Consider the following 23,546-nt stretch of genomic DNA (forward strand, 5'->3'; position numbering starts at 1 on the left):
TGATAAGACCTAGACCATTCCTTCCAGAGATTCTCTATTTTCCAGGAGCCAAAGAGTCTTATGCCTAAGGAATAACTTTGTGACTGTGGAATTCTTTGAAGGTAACGGGGTAAGTCATCTGAAGGAAGGTATGGGAATAGAAGAAGGATGGAATGTCTTCCCCATGAAGCCACCAAAATTCCACTTGATGAACAGTTGCTGATATAGTTGGGATATTTGTTCCCATCCAAATCTGATGTTGAATTGTAATCCCCAATGCCGGAGGTGGGGCCTAGTGTAATCCCCAATGCCGGAGGTGGGGAGGTGTTTGGGTCATGAAGGTGGATTCCTCGTGGTTTGGTGCTGTCTTCACAACAGTGAGTTCTCATGAGGTTTGCTCATTTACAAATGACCTCCCCATCACTCTCTCTGGCTTACTCCTGTTTCTGTCACGTGACATGCCTGCTCCGCCTTTACCTTCTGCCATGATTTCAAGCTTCCCTAGGAGCTAAGCAGATGTCAGCACCATGCTTCCTATAAAACCTGCAGAACTGTGAGCCAATTAAACCTCTTTTCTTTATAAATTAGACAGTCTCAGATAGTTCTTTATAGCAATGCAAGAATAAACCAATACAGAAAATTGGTACTGAGGACTGGGGCGTTTCCATATAGATATCAGAAGATGTGGAAGCAGCTTTGGAACTGGGTATAATGGACAGAGGTTGGAAGAGTTTGGAAGGCTCAGAAGAAGGCAGGGAGATGAGGGAAAGTTTGAAACTTCTTAGAGACTGGTTACATGGTTGTGACCCAAATGCTGATAGTGACATGGACAGTGAAGTCCAGGCTGCTGAGGCCTCAGATGAAAATGAGGAACTTACTCAGAACTGTAGGAAAAGCTCATGTACTATGCTTTAGCAAAGAGCTTGGCTGCATTCTGTTTATACCCCAGGGATCTGTGGAAGTTTGAACTAAAGAGTGATGATCTAGAGTATCTGGCAGAAGAAGTGTCTAAGCAGCAAAGTGTTCAAGAGGTGGCATAACTGCTTCTAACAGCCTACACTCCAATGTGGGAACAAAGCAAATGAACTAAAGTTGGAAATTAAATAGGAAACAGAGCATAAGTTTGGAAAATTCTCTGGCCATGTAGCAGACAAAGAAAAAGCTTTTTTTGGAAGAGGAATTCAAGCAGGCTGTGGAGCAACCACTTGCTAGAGAAATTTGCAAAACTAGAAGGGAGCCAAGTGCTAATATCAAAGACAATGGGGAAAAGGCCTCAGAGGCATTTCAGAGACATTCATGGCAGCCTCTGGAGAAAGAATGGTTGTGGGGGCCAGTCCCAGGGCCCCAGTGCCTGAGGCAGTCTTGGGACTGCCTGGACAGCCTTGGGACACTGCTGCCTGCATCACCCACTCCAACTCCAGCCTCGCTCAGAGAGCCCCAGATACAGCTCATGCTGCTGCTTCAGAGAATACAAGCTACAGGCTTTGGCAGCTTCCATGTAGTGTTAAGCCTGCAGGCACACAGAATGCAAAAGTGAAGGAGGTGTGAGAACCTACACCTAGATTTCAGAGGACATATGGAAAAGACTGGGTGTTCAGGCAGAAGCCTGCTGCAGGGGCAGAACCCTCGCAGAGAGCCTCTACTAGGGCAGTGTGGAGGAGAAATGTGGGGTTGGAGGCCCCACACAGATTCCCCACTGGGGCAGTGCCTACCTAGGAGAGCTGTGAAAAGGGGACCACCATCCTCTAGACCCAAGAATAGTAGATCCACTGGTAGCTTGTACCCTGCACCTTGAAAAGAAGCTCTCATTCAACTCCATTCTGTGAGAGCAGCCATAGGATAAGAACTGCCCAAGGCCTTGGGAGCCCACCTGTTGCACAAGTGTGTCCTGAATGTAGGGCATGGAGTCAACAGAGATTATTTTGGAGATTTAAGATTTAATGACTGCCCTGTTGGGTTCTGAACTTGCATAGGGCCTGTAGCCCCTTCCTTTTTCGCAATTTCTCACTTTTGGAATGGCAATGTTTACCCAATGCCTGTACCGTCATTGTATCTTGGAAGTAACTAACTTGATTTTATTTTATAGGCTCATAGGTGAAAGGGATTTGCCTTGTCTCAGATGTGACTTTGGACTTTTGAATTAATGCTGGAATGCGTTAAGACTTTGGGAGACTGTTGGGAAGGCATGATCATATGTAAGAAGAATACGAGATTTGGAGGAGCCAGGGATGGAATTACATAGTTTGAATATTTGTCCCTGCCCAAATCTCATGTGAAATTGTAATCCCCAATGCTGGTGGTAGTGAGGAAGGAGACCCAGGCATCTAGGATCACCTCCCCCGTGACCTCCACACTGCATTTCAATAGAAGAAAAGACTGGCCGACTGGCGCCTCCTGAATCACCTTCCTATAAGATAGCAGGTGTGGTATGGGGGAATCTCTCTGGGACACACTGTTTTTACTTAAACAAGATCAAACCCCCACCCCACTCCTCCATCCAGAGACCAGAAACCCTTTCACATGTAATTCCTAAAACTGTAAACCCAAGACCCTTTCATATGTGATTTCTAAAGCTGTAAACCCAAGACCCTTTCACTTGTAATTTCTGAGGCTGTAAACCTAAGATCATTTCACATGTAATATCTAGAGTGTAAGCCTATACAAAGGCAGAGCTTTGCTTTGTTAGGGGAGCTTGGCTGTTTGGACAAAACATAAAGCCTTGCTCCTGGGCCATAATAATAAAACCCCTTCATTTTCTAGTTCGGTATCCGGGAGGTCTGTTGCCCGAGGCTGCTCCTGCTTCAGTATGGTCTGGTGGGAGGTGTTTGGATCATGGAGGTGGGTCCCTCATGGCTTCATGCTGTCTTCATGATAGTGTATTCTTATAAGATCTGGTCATTTAAGAGTGGGCGACACCTCCCTACCCCTTGCTTGCTCCTGCTTTCACTATGTGGCGTCCTGTTCACCCTCTACCTTCCATCATAATTGTAAGCTCCCTGAGGTTTCCCTAAAAGCTGAGCAGATGCCAGCACCATGCTTCTTGCAGAGCCAGCAGAACTGTGAGCCAATTATACCTTTATTTCTTGATACATTCCCCAGTCTCAGATATTTCTTTATAGCAATACAAGAATGGGCTAATACAGTTCCCAAGAGTGAAATTATGCTATTTTTTAAAAGGCAGCATCTGGATGAGAATCCCGGGCCTGTTTCTGAGTTACTGAAGCAGTCTTTCCTGAAAGCTTTTCCTGTATTCTTTAAATTCCCTGCAAGATTTGCATGGAGCCACTATTTTTCCCTTTGTTTCTGATCTTCACCTCTTTGTACTGCTGCTGCTTCTTTAGCTGCCGACTTAGCTAAATTGTCTGAAAATGTATCATGGTACTAGGGCAAGAGTGGTTGTCTGGTGAGCTAATTCAGGCTCGTGAGTGCTGGTCTTAGTGAGGGTTGGCTGAGTCAGGCTGGGGCCTTCAGGGCAACACAGAGGCCAAAACTGTCCCTGCTCAGGAGGAGCTTAGTGTGGTAGGGACCTGTGGTAACTTTACAATACTGTGGATACCTAGAAATGGGGTTCTGCCATAACAAAATCTAAAATGTGGAAATGGTTTTGGAAATGGGCCTTGTTGAGTGGACAAACGGGTAGTGAATGGATGGTTAATAACAGATTTAAAAGACCAGGGCGTGTTCTGAGGACTGAAGTTATTTTGGAATTACTAGAGCAGAAAGTCCATTTTTGTGAGAGTGGCAGGAACTTTCTTCTTTCAAAAACTATTTATTGCAAGCTTTGTTCCTGAGAGTGCAGGACCAGCTGCTCTTGCGGTGATGGGCTGGACACACGCTGCTGTGAAGCTGGACAGGTAAGCCGGCTGGAAGCAGATGTGATGCACAAGCTCCTGTCTCCGCAGAGCCTCCTCTTTCTGCCGGCCTCTCAGTCTTCAGTGCTTCACGGGGGCTTCACCTGGGCCTCTTTCTCTCACACTCTACCTTGTCACTCACTCCTTTGGTCCCCAAATCTGCATTGCTAAGATACTGCCTGAGTTTCAGAACCATTGGTGGTGGGATGAATGAAGTACCCCAAAGAGAAGGCGCCAAGACCCTGCTGAGTGAGTGAATGCCAGGCTTTTTGTGATGCTCCCAGGGGCAGGCAGGCAAGAGCCAAAGATGAAGAGTACAGCTAATGAAGAGTTTCGCGGTCACGTGGGGAAAGAGGAGGACAGCCAAGCTGGCTGGCAGGAGAGATGGCATATTTAGGTTTCTGCTATCTGATGAGCAATGTCATTATTATCCCCTAACCCCCCTCGAGAACTTTGGCATATTACTCATTATCTGTACATCTCTATATAGTATACATTTATTATTATAATATCTTCTATATTAATGTAATTAACACATTGTCGGTCCTGTATTAATTAACGTTAATATGAAATCTATTTATCATTGATAAATATTTATTGAGCACTTCCTATGTGACAGGCACAATTCATTGACGCGCTGTGGAGATTAGCTTTGTTTTGGGGTCGGGGGTGGCAGGGTGTGCAATAAAGTGCTAACTAAGCACAGTATCAAGATGAACGTGGGCAACCAGCGAGGACTTCCATGGGCTGCCTCCACATCTGAGTAACATACCCACTCCACAAATATATATTGAGCACCTCATACATGCCAGGCACGCTTGCAGGTCCTCAGGATGCAGTATGAGATGGACCAGGCTGAAAGCCCTGTCCCCCTGGAGCTCGCCTTCCAGTGGCTTACCTATCTCCCAGTCCTCAGTCGGTGTCGTCCCACCCCAGATGCAATGTGTCCGGTGTTGGGCTCATATTCTTACATCCACCACACTTGCTTTTTCCATGTTCTTTATCCCAGTTGGTGGCACCTGTGTTCCACATCTTAGTCAAAAGCATTCTTATCCATACAGTCTCTTAAACAGAAATATGGTGCCGTCCGCACTTTTCCCCATTATTAACTCCTAAGCCCACTCTGTGCTGCCATAACACCATCCATCAGAGTCCAGCAAGCAGTAATCATTGCTTTCAATGGTTGTGTTCCCCACTGGACTATGTGCTCATCTCTCTGTCATAGTACCCGGCATACAGAAGCTCGATAAACGTGTACTGAATGGAGGAGGTAATAAATTGTAATAAAGTGAGCATGAGTAAAACTGAATCCCTCAGACCTTGGAAATATTATGCTCCTCTCCCTTCCCTTCTCCTCTTCTCCCTGCTACTTCTCCTGTCTTCTCCCCTCCCTGCATCTCCCCTTCCCCTCCTCTCTCTCTCTTCTCTTCCTCTTCTCTTCTTCCCTCTGTCCTGCTCTGCTTTCCTCTCTTACCTTCTTCCTCACACAGGCTCTGGCCAGTTAATGGCAGCTTTTGCTGTCTGTTTCAGCTGCCATCTGACAGCATCAAATCACATCACTGTCTCTACTCCAGAGTCATTACATCCACGCCTCTCAAAACCCATGCTGAATTCCTGCCTGTGCCTAGACTCACCCTCACTCCCCAGTAGTGGCTGCAGTTTCCCTCAGCTCACCCCGCAAAGCATCTCTGCCTCCTCCAGGGGTGCCCACCACTCCCCACCAGGTGTATGGGACCCCTCTGCCACCCTCTCAGGTTAACAGTGGGGAATAGCCTATTCAGATATGTCGCTTTTACACCTGCCTTGCCCAAAAAGGGCTCTGCAGCTCACCTTTTTAGTGTAAGGTAAGCAAATGATGAGCATTAACAGGGTCACCGCATCCAGCTGTGCAGTGTTCACTGCACGAGAACACCCAATGAGGGGAACATTGGGGGCCGAAGTCCAGCCTATCATCTGCCCACCAGACCATGCAGCCTGGTACAAGCTACGCCTGCCCAGAGAGGCCTTCTTTTACCAGTTTGCATAAGGTCTTCTGTGGGTCAGGGTGAGAGTTAAGAGTAGAATGAAAAGATGGCTGGACACAGTGGCTCATGCCTGTAATCCCGGCACTTTGGAAGGCAGGGGCCACTTGGGGTCAGGACCTGGAGATCAGCATAGCCAGCATGGTGAAACCCCGTCTACTAAAAAGACACATGTGGTACACGCCTGTAGTCCCAGCTACTTGGGAGGCTGAAGCAGGAGAATCGCTTGAACCCAAGAGGTGGACGCTAGAGTTAGCCCAGATTACGCCACTGCACTCTAGCCTGGGCAACATAGCGAGACTCCATCTCAAAAAAAAGAAAAAAGTACAATGAAAAGAAAAAGAGAAGCAAGCCAAAGCACAAAGGATGACCAGGTCCTTAGGATGGAAAAGCCCCTGGGCACAGACATATTCAAATCTGTGCCCACGTGTGTCCCCTCAGGAGAAAGAGAGTCCTAAGTGACTTCCAAGATGAGACTCACCTCTGGGTTAAAGCAAAGAAAAAGGGGAAGCATTGTTGCCCCATGGGGAAAAATAAGGAGGACTTTCCAGAAGACAGGCCACACCCACACTTTTGCAGTCTGGCCGCAGTCACATTCCTCACCACACCATACCTGGAGAGTCTCATCAGGTAAAGCAAATGCTTACAGAGGTAAAGGCGGCACCATTTCCTCCTCCCATGCCTCAAAGCCATCACCAGCAGCTGACTCAAGTATGTGTATGCTGGCCAATGGCTGTACCTGGGCACCAGTGCTGCCCTACCAGGTAAGCCTGGAATGGCCTATTTTCTGAGCTATCCCTTTGGACATTACTGTTTCTGACTCTGATATAAATTCTGCAGGTGAAATGAGAAATGGATTCTGCAACGCTGCAAGACTGTCAAAACTGAAAAATAAAGATCAGTGGCAATCTCTAACCCTCTCAAACCTGGTCTCTACTTACTGACTTCCCTACATGCAGCAAAAACAATTGAAACATGTTTTTGCTTTACGATCCGAGAGTCGATACTGCAACAGCATGTCACCCTGGCTGACTGACATTTTATTGACATATTGATAATTCAGAGCCATTCCAGAATTTAACTCACCAGTGGGACTAGGAAAGGACTGTGACCTCTGCTTACTGACCCAAGGAGCTCTCAGATTGAGAGCTTGGTGAATAGTTTGCTTTGTTCAGCATGTGTAATGCTCAGGAATAACTGTTACAATAAACCGAATGAGCGTTAGTTACCTCAGGCCCACATCTTTTAATACCCATGAACACAAGATTATATTAACAAACGGAATCAAGAAAACCTACAAGATCTAACATCAACGTGGCAGCTGTTTGGAAGGGCATCTGGCTTTGCGGAGGAGCTGCCTCTCCCAGGAGCACTGGGGACTAGAGAGGATCTCACACAGGCCACTTTCCTGGAGCCTGTCCCAAGGTCACTGTTTCTAACTCCTTGGGGTCTGCAGGCCACCCTGTAGCTCTCACCTGGGTGCTGGCCACCTGCCAGCTCTCAAAAGCCCAGGGCCACCTCTGGCTGCATGACAGCCTCTTAACTTCTTCAGGTATTCACTCAGCATCTTTGAGTTTGTTTCTGTATAAAATGGGAATCATATTCGCTACCTCATAAAATTCTTTTAAGGTTTAGATAACATATGTCAAGTACTTAAAGTATCTGGCACATCAACAGAACCTTAAAAAGTGATAAGCACTGTTAATCTCAGGAGGAACAAAAGGGTGGCGTGTGGGGTTATGAGTCTAGGTCCTCTCCTTGGCGTTCCCTCTCTAGATCCACTAGAATCCCACATGATAAAGCAGAAGGTGAGCCTCTTCCTGCCGCATGCCATCCGCTGCTCTCAGCTTATGGCCTGTGTGCCGAACACCTGCAAGAAAGACTGCTTTGCCTTCACATGACTGTGGGGCTAGAGGCTGAACACAGCCTGGAGAAAGGTTTCCAGCTCTTGACCTGGTGAAACAGGTGAGTCTCCTGGAATAGTATATCTTTATCAATAATGAAAGGCATTTTACACAGATAGGGCATAAGACACACACAGCCACATTATTTTTTTTCTTGCTCCAAAGAAAGGGCAGGAAGCAACCTTTAAGAAGACACAATTTGACTGTAACACAACAAAAACATTAAAGGGGAATAGTTAAACTCCTGTCCAAACCTTCATGCTGTGTCACACAGCAGAGAGAGAAACCAAAGCCGCCGCGACTGCTTAGCAGAGGAGAAACAACACGAGTGCCCTGCGCAAAAAGGAAGCAGAGGACGCTGCCGATCAGATGTGCAGGGTGAGTCTATTCTTACCTCTGAAAATTGAGTTAGGAAAGCTTTATAAGACCCTGGAGTCGGAGTCAGAATAGGTACTCATTTGCAAACAAAAGTAAATACTGGAAGAGAAGGCTGGACCCTCAGTGGATCTGGAGCCTCAGTCCCCAACCAAACTCACATGTAAACTGCTATGGTCACGGGCAAGATAATCCAGTAGACTCCCTCAAGTTTAGATTCATACAGGCAATAAGACATTAGGGGAAAGGAGCTGGCATGTTCTCAGGCTAGAATGGCACGCATGTAAAATGGCCAGTGGACCACAGGGTAATTTGGAGACATGGGGCGAGGTTGATAGTAACCTGGGTTGAGGAACTCACAATGGCAGTGGAAGGGAGACAGGTTACACTGCCTCAAAGCAAAGATCTTCATTCCACCTGACCCCACCATGCATGCTCGTGAGTGCAATTCAGTACTCCTCTGCAGTTCGAAGAGCCAGAGGAAACTCTGTCATGCATGGTAAATACCTCCCTGTGTTTGATACGGAGACCGCGAAGTTCCTGAGACCCCACCCCCAAGGGGTGATTTGAAAATACACGCTCGGAAAGTAAAGGATAGAAACCAGTTTAAAGACCAAAGACATAGAGGGCAGGGTTTAAGTGTGAAATGACTCTAGTTCACAGCTTACTTCCAAGAGGAGTGGTCCTCAGCAGTCATTTCTGCATAAAGTTGCAATGCTTTGTGCCCTGATCTCTGAGTGAATGTAGTCCCCATACTCTGCCCATAATTAGTTTAATGAGAATCAGGGCTCCAGCCAAGGGTAAACACAACAGGCCGAGCATGAGAAATGCTGTCTCTGAGGGGGCTCAGCACAAACTCTGCTGCTGCATCAGGAGTTTTCCAATCCCAGCGACAGAAACCCAGCTCAAAGGAGTATAAGCAAGACAGGAAATGTCTTAGCTCCTGAGAGGAGATGGATCCAGAGGCTGAGACATAGCCTTTAAGGTTGACTTGAGCGTTCCATCTCTCTGCTATTTCTCTTTGTACATTGGCTTCATTTTCTCCAGATGATCAGTGTCCTCTGTGCCCTGCACCACTGGAGAAGATGGCTGCAAGCAGCTCCAAGCCATCCTCAGAGCTTGTTATCCAAGAGGAAGGCAGGACTGCTCTCCTGCGGCTGCCACACCAATGCCTGAAGGAGGCTCTGATTGGCTGTGCTTGAGTCATGTGCCCAACTCTGTGCCAATCACTGTGACAAGGGCTAGAGAGCTACTCCTATTGGCTAGACTAAGGACAGGGCAATCAATGTGACAAACTTCGTCTTATTTTAAGAAATTGCCACAGCCACCCCAGCTTTCAGCAGCCACCACTGTCACCAGTCAGCAGCCATCAATATCGTGGCAAGATCCTCCACCAGCAAAAAAAGGTTACAACCCCCTGACAGCTCAGATGATCATTAACACTTTAGCAATAAAGTATCTTTTAATTAACGTATGTTCATTTTTTTCTAGACATAATGCTGTTTTGTTGCACACATAGTAAACTACAGTATAACATAAACATAACCTTTATATGCGCTGCAAACCCCCCCCCCAAAATGTGTGGGACTGGCTTTACTGTGACATTTGTTTTATCGCAGTGGCTGAAACTGAACCAACAATATTTCCAAGGTATGCCTGTTCAATCACGTTCTGAGGTATTGGGGTTTAGGACTTCAATATATGAATTTGGAGACACAATTCAGCCATAACAACACAATGTAAATATTTTTCTGGACTTACCTGGGACTTCCCAGGATGGGCATTTAGGACACAGAAGGAAGAAGCCTTGCTGACTGCTTTTCCGCTACACCATCATGGCGAGTGGCAGTCGGAGGCACGGGCCGGAGCTCTGAACTTACTCTCCGCTGCTCCCCCTGCACACCTGTTTCCCCGTTAATACGTAAGAGTTAGTAGCTGTCACGTGTTTGATAACGCCTTTCCTTGCACTGAGGGAGATGAAATCAGCCCCACCTGAACCACATAGAATGGGTTCCGGGAAGGAAAGTGTGGTTTTATTTCCAAGAGAAGTGGGAGGTAAGCTGGGCAGGCAAAAACAACAAATGTCCTTTGCTTCTGGCCGATAGGAGAGCTCCATTTTGGAGAGGGGTAAACTGACATAGCTAGATCCTCTCCTCTCCTGGGATAAATTCTAGACATTCAGAAAGAGGGCAAATCTATTGGCCTCGAGTTGAAATCCAGTTTCCGTGAAGAGCACTGAACCCTCTCCTCACCCCCACCGCCTTGCAAGCACTGGGACGCAGCAATGCTGAGAGGATGAGATGCTTGCCACGGAGGGATGCCTTGCAGGTAACGTGGCCGTGCCTCTTCCTTACATCCGTAAAGAGGCAAAACAAAAAATAACACAGCAGCCCCGAATGGCCTGTCTTCCTGACCAGAGCCCTCCTCCACTCTGCTGGCACAGGTGCATTCCCAGCTCCTGAACCCTCGGGCTCTCTCCCCTCCCTGTGGGTTGAGCAATGTCTGTATTTACTGAACAGGCCCTGAGAAGCACTGCATTCTTCCCCGTCCCAGCACAGCCCCAGGCACCAAAGATGTCCTTGATAAATGTTTGTTGAGGCCCTTTCCCAGCAGATGAAAGTAAATACTTAGGGAAGAATTTGGAAGAAAAGTGACCTGGCCTCCCCTTGAATAGTTTTTCCTTTAGCTGGTGAAACCTCCTTAAAGGGCTTGGATGGACTCTTCCAGAAGATACTCACATATGTAAACAGAGACAAATGCCCACAGCCCATGCACACCTGTTTCCCCTGTTAATACTTAACAGTTAGCAGCTGTTAGGTATTTGATAACTCCTTTCCTACAAAAAAGCATTCCAACCCCAAAGGGAATAAGACAGCTCATTTATTTGCTGAGCAGGACTGGAGGCAGCACAGACGGAGAAGATGCCCGCCCTGAAGCAGCAGAGACTAAGTTCAGAGCTCCTGCCTGTCTCTCCTACTGTCACTGGCCATGATGGTGTAGCGGAAAAGCAGTCAGCAAGGCTTCTTCCTTCTGTGTCCTAAATGCCCATCCTGGGAAGTCCCAGGTAAGTCCAGAAAAATATTTACATTGTGCTGTTATGGCTGAATTGTGTCTCCAAATTCATATATTGAAGTCCTAAACCCCAATACCTCAGAACGTGATTGAACAGGCATACCTTGGAAATATTGTTGGTTCAGTTTCAGCCACTGCGATAAAACAAATGTCACAGTAAAGCCAGTCCCACACATTTTTTTGGGTTTTGCAGCTCATATAAAGGTTATGTTTATATTATACCGTGGTTTACTATGTGTGCAACAAAACAGCATTATGTCTAGAAAAAAATGAACATACCTTAATTAAAAGATACTTTATTGCTAAAAAGTGTTAATGATCATCTGAGCTGTCAGGGAGTTGTAATCTTTTTTGCTGGTGGAGGATCTTGCCACGATATTGTTGGCTGCTGAAAGCTGGGGTGGCTGTGGCACTTTCTTAAAATAAGACGAAGTTTGTCACATTGATTGACTCTTCCTTTCACAAAAGTTTTCTCTGTAACATGAGATGCTGTTTGATATCATTTTAATCAGAACTTCTTTCAAAATTGGTCTCAATTGAAAGAAACTGATGAAGATGCCAAAAAATGGAAAAATATTCCTTGTTCATGGATTAGAAGAATCAATATTGTTAAAAATGTCCATACTACCCAAAGAAATCTATAGATTCAATGTACTTTCTACCAAGATACCAATGGCATTCTTTACAGAAATAGAAAAAATAATCCCAAATATATGGAAGCACAAAACACCCAGAATAGCTAAAGTTATACTATGAAAAAAAAAAAAAAAAATGAAGGAATCAAATTATCTGACTTCAAATTATATACAGAGCTATAGTAACCAAAACTGCAAGGTATTGGCATAAAAACAGAATACACAGACCAATGGTGCAGAATAGAGAACCTAGAAACAAATCCACACATCTTCAGTGAACTAATTTTTGACAAAGAGGGCAAGAACATAGCTCTTCCATAACTGATGCTGGGAAACTAGATATCCATACGCAGAGGAATGAAACCAGACCCCTATCTCTTGCCGTATCCACAAATCAAATCAAAATGGATAAAGATTTAAATTTAAGACCTCAAATTATGAAACTACTATAAGAAAACATTGGGGAAAATCTCCAGGATATTTGTCTGATCAAAAATTTCTTAAGCAATACACCACAAACACAGGCAACCAAATCAAACATGGACAAGTGGGATTACCATCAAGTTAAAAAGCTTCTGCACAGCAAAGAATACAATCAACAAAGTGAAGAGACAACCCACAAAGTGGTAGAAAATATTTGCAAACTACCCATCCCGCAAGGGATCAATAATCAGAATATATAAGGAGCTCAAATAACTCTATAGGGGAAAAAAATCTAATAATCCAATAAAAAATGATCAAAAGACCTGAACAGACATTTTTCAAAAGAAGAATAGCAAACAGGCATATGAAAAAGTCTTCAATGTCGCTGAGTATCAGAGAAATGCAAATCAGAACTACAATGAGATATCCTCTCATCCCAGTTAAAATGGTCATATCCAAAAGAAGGCAATAATAAATGCTGGCAAGGATGTGAAGAAAAGGGAATCCTATGCGTGTTGGTGGGAATGTAAGTTAGTGCAACCACTATGTGGAACAGTTTGGAGGTTCCTGAAAAAACTGAAAAGTTACCTACCATGTGATCCAGCAATCCTATTAAAAGTAAACCCCAAAGAAAGGAAATCAGTACATCCAAGAGATGTCTGCACTCCCATGTTTGTTACAGCACTGTTTACAATGGCTAAGATTTGGAAGCAGTCTAGGTGTTCATCAGCAGACGAATGGATAAAGAAAATGTGGTATATACACACAATAGAGTACTATTCAGCCATAAAAAAAATAAATAAACACTGGGAAGGGCATTAGGGAACTCAGGGGGAAGTGTAGATGGTTGATAAGTATTTAACACAAAAAATAGAATGAATAAGACCTACTATTTGACAGCACAATAGGATGAGTATAGGCAATAACTTAATTGTACATTTTTAAATAATGTAAAGAGTGTAATTGAATTGTTTTTGTAACTCAAAGGATAAATGAATGCTTGAGGGGATGGAAAACAAAAAAAACTGGACACAATCCTCTCAAACCCTGTCACTGCTTTAAATTTATGTATATTCTAAATCCTTTGTGGTCATTTTAACAATGGTGACAGCATCTTCACCAGGAGTGGATTTCATCTCAAAAAAAAAAAAAAAAAAAAAAACACACACTTTCTTGGCTCATCTATAATAAGCAGCTCCTCATCCATTCAAGTTTTTTCCTCTGGAAAAATTTTGAATTGCTGCAATTTTATTAGATAAAATTTTATATTTTTCTATTAAATTGCAGCAATTCAAAATGTCAACCTGGAGAAAAAAACTGAGGCAAAATTAGTATAAGTTTGCGTCAAGTTTGAGGACTGCAACCCAGGAGCATAGATTCAAGTTGCCCTGAATATATGCTCTAATTAGCAGCAGTTATTAAGTGGGGTTTTTTAAAGGAAAAAAGAAGAGCAAGTTCCAAAGGTGTTTACAGAGAATTTTCATTAAAATAACATAAGCTGTTCATTGGCTATACATTGTCCTTTGTATCACAGATTCCAGGAACAAGAAGATAATGGGTGAGGCAGCTGGTCAGAAACAAATATCTTTCAACAATTACCCCCAGGCATGGGTAGGTGGAGAGCAATGACTGAAGTCTTTCTGGTCTGAGCTGTTTTTCTTTTCTCAAGTTACATCTTCAGGCTCCACTTCTCATTCTAGTTTTCTTGCTATTTCTACCATATCTGCAATTACTTCCTCCATTGAAGTCTTAGGTTCCTCAAAGTCAACCGTGAGAGTTGGAATCAACTTCTTCCAAAATCCTGCTAATGTTGATATTTTGACCTCCTCCCATGAATCACAAATGCTCTTAGCGGCATCTAGAATGGTGAATCCTTTTCAGAAGATTTTCGATTTTACTTTGCCCAGGTCCGTCAGAGGAATCACTATCTGTGGCAGCCTTACAAAATGTATTTCTTAAATTACAAGACTAGAAAGTGAAAATTACTCCTTGATCGATGAGCTGCAGAATAGATGTTGTGTGAGCAGACATAAAAACAATATTAATCTTCTTGTACATCTGTATCAGAGATCTTGGATGACAAGGTGCATTGTCAATGAACAGTAATATTTGGAAAGAAATCTTTTCTTTTCTGAGCAGTAGTTCGCAACAGTGGGCTTAAAATACAATTGACCCTTGAACAACACAGGTTTGAAATATGCAGGTCCACTTATGTATGGATTTTTTTTCAATAAAACGTACACTGAGTGTGCCTGCCTCTTCTGCCTCGCCTTCTACCTCTGCCACCTCTGAGACAGCAATACCAACACTTTATCTTCCTCCTCCTCAGCCTACTTATCATGAAGACAACAAGGATGAAGACCTTTATGATGATCCACTTCTATCTTCGTGAATAATAAACACATTTTCTCTTTCTTATTATGTTCTTACTAACATTTTATGTTCTCTAACTTGATCTGTTGTAAGAATACAGTATGTAACACATATACAAAATATGTATTAATTGACTGTTTATATTATTGGTAAGACTTCTGGTCAACAGTAAACTATTAGTACTTAAGTTTGGAGGAGTCAAAAGTTATCCACAAATTTTGACTGTGGTGGGGGTCAGTGCCACTAACCTCTGGATTGTTCATGGGTCAACTGTATTCAGTAAACCATGCTATAAACAAATATGCCGTCATCCAGGCTTTGTTGTCCAAGTTATAGAGCATAGGCAGAGTAGAATCGGCATAATTCTCAAAGGCCCTAGGACTTATGGAATGGCAAATAAACACTGGCTTTAACTTAAAGTCACTAGCTGCATAGCCCCTAGTAAGAGAATCAGCACATCCTTTGAAACTTTGAAACCAGGCATTGACTTCTCCTTTCCAGCTATGAAAGTTCTAGATGGCATCTTCTAATATAAGCCTGTTTCATCTATACTGAAAATCTGTTGTTTAAGGTAGGCCCCTTCATCGATAATCTCAGCCAGATCTTCTGGGTAAGTTGCTGCAGCTTCTGCGTCAGCACTTGCTGCTTCTCCGTGAACGTTTATATTTTAGAGATGGCTTCCTTCCTGAAATCTCATGAAATAACCTCTGCTAGCTTCAGACTTTTCTTCTGCATCTTCCTCAGCTCTCTTAGCCTTCACAGAATGGAAAAGAGTTAGGACCTTGCTCTAGATTAGGCTTTGGCTTAAGGGAATGTTGTAGCTGGTTGATCCTCTATGCAGACCACTCAAACTTTCTCCACATCAGCAATAAGGCTGTTTTGCTTTCTTACCATTCGTGTGTTCACTGGACTAGCACTTCAGATTTCCTTCAAGAACTTTTCCTTTGCACTCACAACTTGGTTAACTGTTTGGCACAAAAGGCCTAGCCTTTGTCTCAGCTTTTGACGTGACTTCCTCGGTAAATGTAATCATTTCTAGCTTTGCTTGAAAGAGACATGTAATTCTTCCTTTCACTTGAACACTTAGAAGCCATATTAGGATTATTAATTGGCCTAATTTTAATAATATTGTGTCACAGGGAACAGGGAGGCCCAAGGAAAGGAGCTATTGGGGAAGAGCCAGTCAGTGGAACAATCAGAACACACAAATTCATCAGTTAGGTTTGCCATTTTTATATGGGTACGGTCCATGGCACCCTAAAACAATTATAATAGGAACATCAAGTAATCGCTTTTCATAGATGATTATAACAGAAATAATAATGAACAAGTCTGAAATATTATGAGAATTACCCAAATGTGACACAAAGCCATGAAGTGAGCACGTGTATTTGGAAAAATGATGCCAAGAGACTTGCTCAATGCAGGGTTGCCACAAACCCTCTATTCGCAAAAAAAGCAGTTTCTGTGAGGCATAATAAAGCCAAGTACAATAAAGCAAATCACATATGTCTGTATTTGGAGATGGGTCTTCTGGGAAGGAATTAAGTTAAACTGAGGTCATTTGGGTGGGCCCTGATTCTATATGATGGGTGTCCTATAGGAAGAGGAGACGAGGACACAGACACACGTGGAGAAAGATCATGGGAAGATACAGAGAAGGTGGCTGTCAGTAAGCCAAGCAGATGCCTTGCAAGAAACCAGCCCTGCTGACGCCTTAATCTCGGGCTTCTGGCTTCACAAATTTCGGGCGGCAGGGGGAGGGCTGGGTGCAGCAGCTCATGTTTGTAATCCCTGCACTTTGGGAGGCCGAGGCGGGCAGATCACAAGGTCAGGAGTTCGAGACCAGCCCAGCCAACCAACATGGTGAAAGCCTGTCTCTACTAAAAATATAAAAAAATTAGCTGAGCGTGGTAGTGCATGCCTGTAATCCCAGCTACTCAGGAGGCTGAGGCAGGAGAATCGCTTGAACAGGGAGGTAGAGGTTGCGTTGAGCTGAGATCACACCATTGCACTCCAGCCCAGGTGACAAGAGTGAGACTCCGTCTCAAAAAAAGAAAAAAAATTAATTTCTGTTGCTTAAACCACACAGTCTGTGGAATTTTATTACGACAACCATAACAAACTCATACATGTGCTTTACAATTTACAAAGCTTTTTCTCATAATCTCACTTAAATGTCACAACAATCCGGTTGCTTAGAGTCTTATCCCCATTTGACTGATGAGGAAACAGACTCAGAAACGAATAGCCTGGAGTCCCAGTGATCATGTACGGCAGATCCTTGGCTTGGATCCAGACTTTCTGACTCCAGCTCCCAGGTGCTTTCAAATGGACTCTGTTTCCTATTTGCAAAGTGTTCAGCGCCATTGTTTTCCTGGTTTTCTGTCCATCAGCCATTTACAGGCAGGTTACAATCCGTTCCCTTAATCTGGAGAGTGGTTGAGTGATGTGCTTAGCCTTACACAATGAGTTCGTGGCAAGGATGGTATTAAAATGGCTCCTGAAATTCTGGGTCATTGTTAAGTGATGTTTTCTTATTTTTCCTGTTCACTCAGAATTCACTCAAATTCAAAGAGTAAGGATTTTTGAGTAGCTTTGTTTCTGGTGCCTAACAGTAACCAGCCCCACCTCCAATGTCTACTTCAGGTGAGTCTGCAGGTGGCCCAGGAATTCAAACGCTGAGCACCTGAAGAATCCAAGTTGTTTACAGTCCTCACTGCAGGGGTAGGACTGATTTGGCCCTTAAGGAGCTGGTTTTAACTATCACCACCTACTGGGAGGAGAATTGACCAGGGAAATGAGTTCATCTGTAATTTGCTTTCAACTTAAAATAGTCATATCTTTTCCTGAGAATATTGATTAAAAATTTGATATCAAAATAAGCAGAGGAGCTACACTGGCAAATTTCAGTGGATGAGGTTTCTTCCTCTTTGGGGAAAGTGAAAGTGCATAATAGGTTAGTGAGCAAGAGTTTAAAATGATTTTCTTAGTGCACAAACAGAAGAACAGATACCAGAATACATGAAAGGGGAAATTGTACCCACCATCCTCCCACCCCATTTTTTTCCCCTTTTTTTTGGTGTATTTTTCTTTATCCAGATGTACATACAGTTTTTACCACTGCGCTCATGGCAGAGATGAGATTTTATATTTTCATTTAATGTCATAAGCACTTTTCCAAGTCACCACATAATCCTCGTGATTATATTTTTTTAATGGCCACATATTACTTGAAATGATGTAACCATCATTTGTGCAACCAATCTCCTTTCCTTAGTTATTTAGGTTGTTTCCAATTTTTCCCTTCAGATGATACATCCTCTTTGCAGACTGCAGAAGAACAGCAGATTTGTGATTTAGGTGGGAATGTTCTGGGATCAAACAGGGGTTTCCTTTACAGGTGGGTTGCCCAGCAGCCATGGGAACTGATGGAGCAGTCACCGTGGCGGTCAGTTGCACTGAGTGGGAAGGGTTCCCTGGGAGCCTGGAAGCCTGGGAACCAGCAGGGTTGCAATCATCCATTTCCCACCCAGTCTTTCCCATCTCTCAGGGACCCCTGGCAGTTGCTCAGCTGGGGCTGAATTGAGAAGCAGCCTGTGAACATGAAGGGTACATGGCAGAGGGTCCCAGTTTGGCTTCTGCAAGAAGTAGAAGCAACAAGGAGCTACCAGGAGAGGCCCTGTGCCTCTGACCCTTCCTTTTCCTCGAAGCGAGAATAAACACCCAGTATACTCTCGGGTCCTAACCACTAATCCCAGGAGCCTGAGCTAAAGAGAAATAGTGTTTTGTTCGTTTCATCAAGCTGAAGTCTGTCTCACCTCATTTTGGCTTATTTTCTGCTCCTTTGCAACTTCTGCCTGAGGGGACAGGCTTTCCCAGCCCATTCACAGCCTGGGCACAGCCCTCCAGGTCCTGCTGGGGCCAGAAATTCCTTCTGACTTTTAGGACTCCTAATCCTGGTGCTTCTTCCCTGAGCCCTTTGGGGAAGGCATCCTGTAGATGAGAATTGCTGGGGAGTGAAAACATGCAGGAAGGCAGAGGATGTTCCCGTTGCCTTTAAGGTTAGCTCTATTTGGAGAGAATTCAAGATGCAAGCGCACTAACACAGTCACTGTGGGCCAAGTTAATTTATTGCCTCCTGGTTACAGCATCAGTCCCGCCCCTTAGAATGAGTTGAATTTTGGAGTCTGAATCTCATGGAACCTTCTCCAGCATCCTCTTCATGGTCGGTCTCAAGGTCACTCCGGGCTTGTCTTGACTACTAATAAGAGCAGAAGCCAGCATTTACAGAGTCTTTCTTGCTCAGTACTCTACAAAATGCTTTACATGCCATATCGCAAATAATCCTCACAAGAACCCTATAAAGAAAGGGTTATTGTTGCCTCCATTCTATAAATGAGAAAACTACCGTGCAGAATCTTGGGGTTTTGTTTTTTTTTCAACTTCGGCATTCACTTTTATTACATTCCCATCTACCTCAACAAACAGTTAAGATCAGCAGCTTAGTGTGGGCCGGCGCTCAGTGTCCCTGCACTACGCACTTTGGAGTGTAAGCTGGTTCCAGCACGCTACCATGTGTTCCCGGCCAGTGCCATCACAGCCGAGTCTCTTCTCACCCGGCTTTGATGGTGGGGCGACTCCTGGGTCTGCAGCTGTGGTCCAGGAGGTGTCTGTGCTGGACACAGAAGTTGCCGTCACGCTGGGCACACACCATCTGCAGCATCTCTTTCTTCTTGCAGCCCTCTTTTGAGCACCGGCATATAAAAATCTTCTCTTTCTTCTTCGCAGGATGATAGTCACAGTCTCTATCCATGTGATCGCCAACCACCACGGCTGGGATCTGTCCCTTTTTTATTGGGATGGGGATATTACAGAGTGGGCATACCGGGACCTGAACATCCTTCTGGAAGGCAGATGGACACTTACGTGTGGCATATGTAAAATGACCTTTACAGAAATCTTGTTTACACGTATCACATTTTACTGGAAGAAAATCTAGCTGCTTGCAAGTTTTTTCTGAACAGTACTTCCCCAAATCAGGAAACTCCATTATGAGAACAGTGCTCAAAACGCAGATGTAACAAACCCCAAGTCACAAATAAAAACTCAGATTCAGGCAGGCTTAAGTGTACATGCTCCTGTGAGGGATACCACCTCCTGCCAGCCTAGCCACAGCCAAAGGAAAATGATAGTAGCTCAGCCGTTCAGCAATGCAAGGCACTTTGCTAAGGTGTTTGTTTGCATTCTTCTATCTCTTGAACGAGGAAACTGAGAATCAGAGAGATTCATTCATTTCCCCAAAGTCACATAGTTAGTGAGTACGACAGAGACTATTTTTCTCTGAAATCGAATTTCTCCTTCTTGTACAGTATTAGACCCTCATTTTTAGCTAAGCATGTGGCCTGCTAGAGTTATAACTACATCCTCCAGACTCTGTTGAAGCTAGGTGTCCACGTGACTAATTTGTGGGCAACAGGATAGGTATGTGCAACTTCCTGGAACTCTGAGCCTTCTCTCCGCCGGTGAAATGCAGACATGACGGCTTGAGCTGGAGGGTGCCACCCAGTGCCATGATTGGACCAAGGCTATTAACAGCGGAGCCGCCAAAGAGCAGGAGCCTGAGTGCCCCAGGCACGCTGGAGCTAACTTGGGAGTCCTGAGGTGGCCACCTCCAGAATTCTACGTGAAAGAGAAAAGTGAACATCTAACTTGCTTAAGCCGCTGTTGTTTTGGGGCTTCAGTCATTTGTAGCCAAACCTAATTCTCATTAAAATAGCGGTGGAGCTGGAATTTGAACCAGTTTACTCCCAAGACCAAACTTAACCTCTTAGACCTGCTATTTCTACTGTAAAACTCTATGCCCACACAAGTTCATCTTTTTTAGAAAGAAAAAAAAAAAAAGGAGGCCGGGCTCAGTGGCTCATCCCTGTAATCTCAGCACTTTGGGAGGCCAAGATGGGCGGATCACGAGGTGAGGAGTTCAAGACCAGCCTGGCCAAGATGGTGAAACCCCATCTCTACTTAAAAAAAAAATTAGCCAGGTGTGGTGGCGGGCACCTGTAATCCCAGCTACTTGGGAGGGTGAGGCAGGAGAATCACTTGAAACCAGGAAGTGGAAGTTGCAGTGAGCTGAGATCATGCCGCTGGGCTCCAGCCTGGGCAAGAAGAGCAAGACTCTGTCTCAAAAAAAAACAACTACAGTTGAGGCTGGGTGCGGTGGCTCACGCCTGTAATCCTAGCACTTTGGGAGGCCGAGGTGGGTGGATCACCTGAGGTCAGGAGTTCAAGACCAGCCTGGCTATCATGGAGAAACCCCATCTTTAAAAAGAAAAAAAAAAAAACCCAGTAATTTATTTTCTCACATTTCTTGAGGCTAGATCTAATATCAGTGCGCCACCAGGGTTGGTTTCTGAGGAGGACTCTCATCCCTCATCGTGCGTGGCTGCCTTCTGCCTGTGTCCTCATATGCCCTCTTTGCTATGCTTGTGTGGAGAGAAGCTTTCACGGTGTCTTCTGCTTATGAGGACAACAGTCCTATGGGATAAGGCGCTGCCCTTATGACCTCACTTCACCCTATTACGTTCTTATAGACCTTATGTTTACTGGTTTGTTATAAAGGACACAGATGAAGAGACACAAGAGCAAGGTTTGGGGGAAGGAGCATGGAGCTGGGTGCACCACCCTCCAGGAACTTCCATGTGTTCAGCTCTCTGGAAACTCCTGGTTCATCTTATTACCAATGTCTTCCACTCCCTTCTTTGGACAGTCAGTCAATATGTACCAAGTGCTGGGCCCTGTGCTTAGGGAATAAACCAAAACTGTAAATGTGAATGAGACTTGTTAGTGCCCTTGAGTTGCTGACAGTCCATCTTGGAAGACAGGTGGCTAAGCTAATAAATGAAAGACAATGCCGTGAGTCGTGTCATAGAGACATGAGCCCGATGTTGTGGGAGCACAGAGGAGTGGCTCACTGCCCGGGGGTCCGGGAAGATTTCGCCGAGAGAGCAGCAGACAAGGTGGACGTGCCGAGTGGCTGCTAGAGCATGAAGTGCCTTTGCTTCTCCATCACCAGTACCTTTACACTACGGTCCTCCAAAGACTTACGCCTGTCTAGAACATAGCCTAGTCTCCTTACCCTAGCACGTTAGACTCCAATTCTTCAGCACCGGAGACACCTAGAGTCAGATCCTTAGGAATCCAGGCTTTTTCTTCTTGCTGGACTCAAGGCCATAAAGAAAAATGTGAGCCGGATGTGGTGGCTCATGCCTGTAATCCCAGCACTTTGGGAGGCCGAGGTGGGCAGATCAAGAGGTCAAGAGATCGAGGCCAATATGGTGAAACCCTAAAAATACAAAAATCAGCCAGGTGCAGTGGCACGTATGCCTGTAATCCCAGCTACTCAGGAGGCTGAGGGACACTTGAACCCAGGAGGCGGAGGTTGCAGTGAGCTGAGATCGCACCACTGCACTTCAGCCTGGCGACAAAGCAAGACTCTGTTTCAAAAAAAAAAAAGAAGTGTGTGGGACCCCAAAGTTCAACCGTCTCACAACAAGGAAGAAAATGGAAACAGGAAGCCGGAAGGCCACTATCAGCAGGACTGGATAAATAAAGATTCCTCGGCATATCTGTGAAAGCCAGAATGAGCTGTCTGTAATTACTCTGTGCTTGGAAATGGTGTTTCCAGTGTGACCTTTCTACCTGCTCTTCTAACGGTAGAGCTGCTGTCACTGTTAATAAAGCCCAGACCTGGCTTTCTCTGATTGGAGCCAATTAGAATGACCCCAGGAGGGCAGCCAGGGCCGCTTCACTGCTAATGAGGGCAGCTGATGTGTTGGCATTGGCTTACTTGTTCGGTGATGAGGAAATGGGAAAGTTTATCCCACCAAGCGGTCCCTTTCTTTCCTCTCCCAGTGCCTCCAATAAGTCTACTCAACTATCTGAGTCCCAGCTTTCAAACAAAGTGATGAGATCTACTGAGGAAAGAGACTATCTCCTGAGTAATGAGGCCAAGCAACACTTTTCCTCACTCAGCATATATTTATTAAGCAACTACTATGTGCCAGGTGTGGTACCAGGGGCCACACATAGTAATGAATACAATACAGGCAGAGGCAAATTTACTATGAAGTTAACAAAGCTTAAGCTTTAGGGCCACCCCTTAGGACAGTTCCGAAGGGGGCCCTCGTAATGTGTCTGTGGCGATCATATGTTTTGTGAAACTTGCCAAACTTAACTCACTAAGACTGCTATCTCTTTCCACTCAGACTTTCCCTCTGTCAGACCCCCCCTCGTGTTGCCCAGAACTGAGTGGCCATGGACATTTTTGGGATCTGGATGGGGGAAGTTAAGTTAGGGATACAGTTGTTTTATGGGACATATCTAGGTTGTTTGCAGTCATTTTGTCACTTTTGTGTAGAGTTGGTTTTCGCCAGCCATCTCAGTGTAGAAATGGCTCCCAGGAGCGCTCTTTTTCTTTTTTCTTTTTCTTTTTTTTTTAGGTGGAGTCCCGCTCTGTCACCAGGCTGGAGTGCAGTGGTGTGATCTCAGCTCACTGTAACCTCCACCTCCTGGGTTTAAGTGATTCTCCTGCCTCAGCCTCCTGAGTAGCTGGGACTACAGGCACCCGCCACCACACCCGGCTAATTTTAGTATGTTTAGTAAAGATGGGGTTTTACCATATTGGCCAGGATGGTCCTGAACTCCCAGGAACACTCTTACTGCCCATGGTGCCAACTTACCTGGCATTGTGACACTTAATACAGGGCCAAAGACCAAATGAGATTTGTGAGTGTCCCATGGAACCTGGCCCTGGAAGCATGTGCGTAATAGAGAAGAAACAAGATGTGAAGTGTATAGAGCCAGAAGCTAGTCCATAGGAAATTCTTCCAATCATCAGATGTGTAAGATTGT

The 23,546-nt window shown here is 44.8% G+C and overlaps 1 protein-coding gene and 1 long non-coding RNA gene across 2 annotated transcripts in view; one reads left to right on the plus strand and one right to left on the minus strand.

Annotated features, from left to right (window-relative positions):
• The first annotated feature begins 10,945 nt into the window (after positions 1-10,945).
• The window catches only part of LOC119470493, a 46,394-nt gene continuing 33,793 nt past the window's right edge, over positions 10,946-23,546 (plus strand). Inside the window, exon 1 of the long non-coding RNA XR_005199405.1 lies at positions 10,946-11,194. This is a non-coding gene — a long non-coding RNA (uncharacterized LOC119470493). The remainder of the gene's footprint in view (positions 11,195-23,546) is intronic.
• Positions 19,249-19,715, minus strand: LOC119470492 (AN1-type zinc finger protein 2A-like). The gene has a single exon (XM_037737044.1). It carries the CDS (start codon positions 19,684-19,686, stop codon positions 19,249-19,251), a length of 438 nt encoding a protein of 145 aa, XP_037592972.1. The 5' UTR covers positions 19,687-19,715.

The sequence above is a fragment of the Cebus imitator genome, unplaced genomic scaffold (genome assembly GCF_001604975.1).
Source record: "Cebus imitator isolate Cc_AM_T3 unplaced genomic scaffold, Cebus_imitator-1.0 Scaffold32, whole genome shotgun sequence".
NCBI classification, from domain to species: Eukaryota; Metazoa; Chordata; class Mammalia; order Primates; family Cebidae; genus Cebus; species Cebus imitator.

Bases quoted from the DNA above. Each gene is read 5' to 3' on its own strand.
- LOC119470492 (XM_037737044.1), bottom strand. From the start codon at position 19,686: ATGGAGTTTCCTGATTTGGGGAAGTACTGTTCAGAAAAAACTTGCAAG.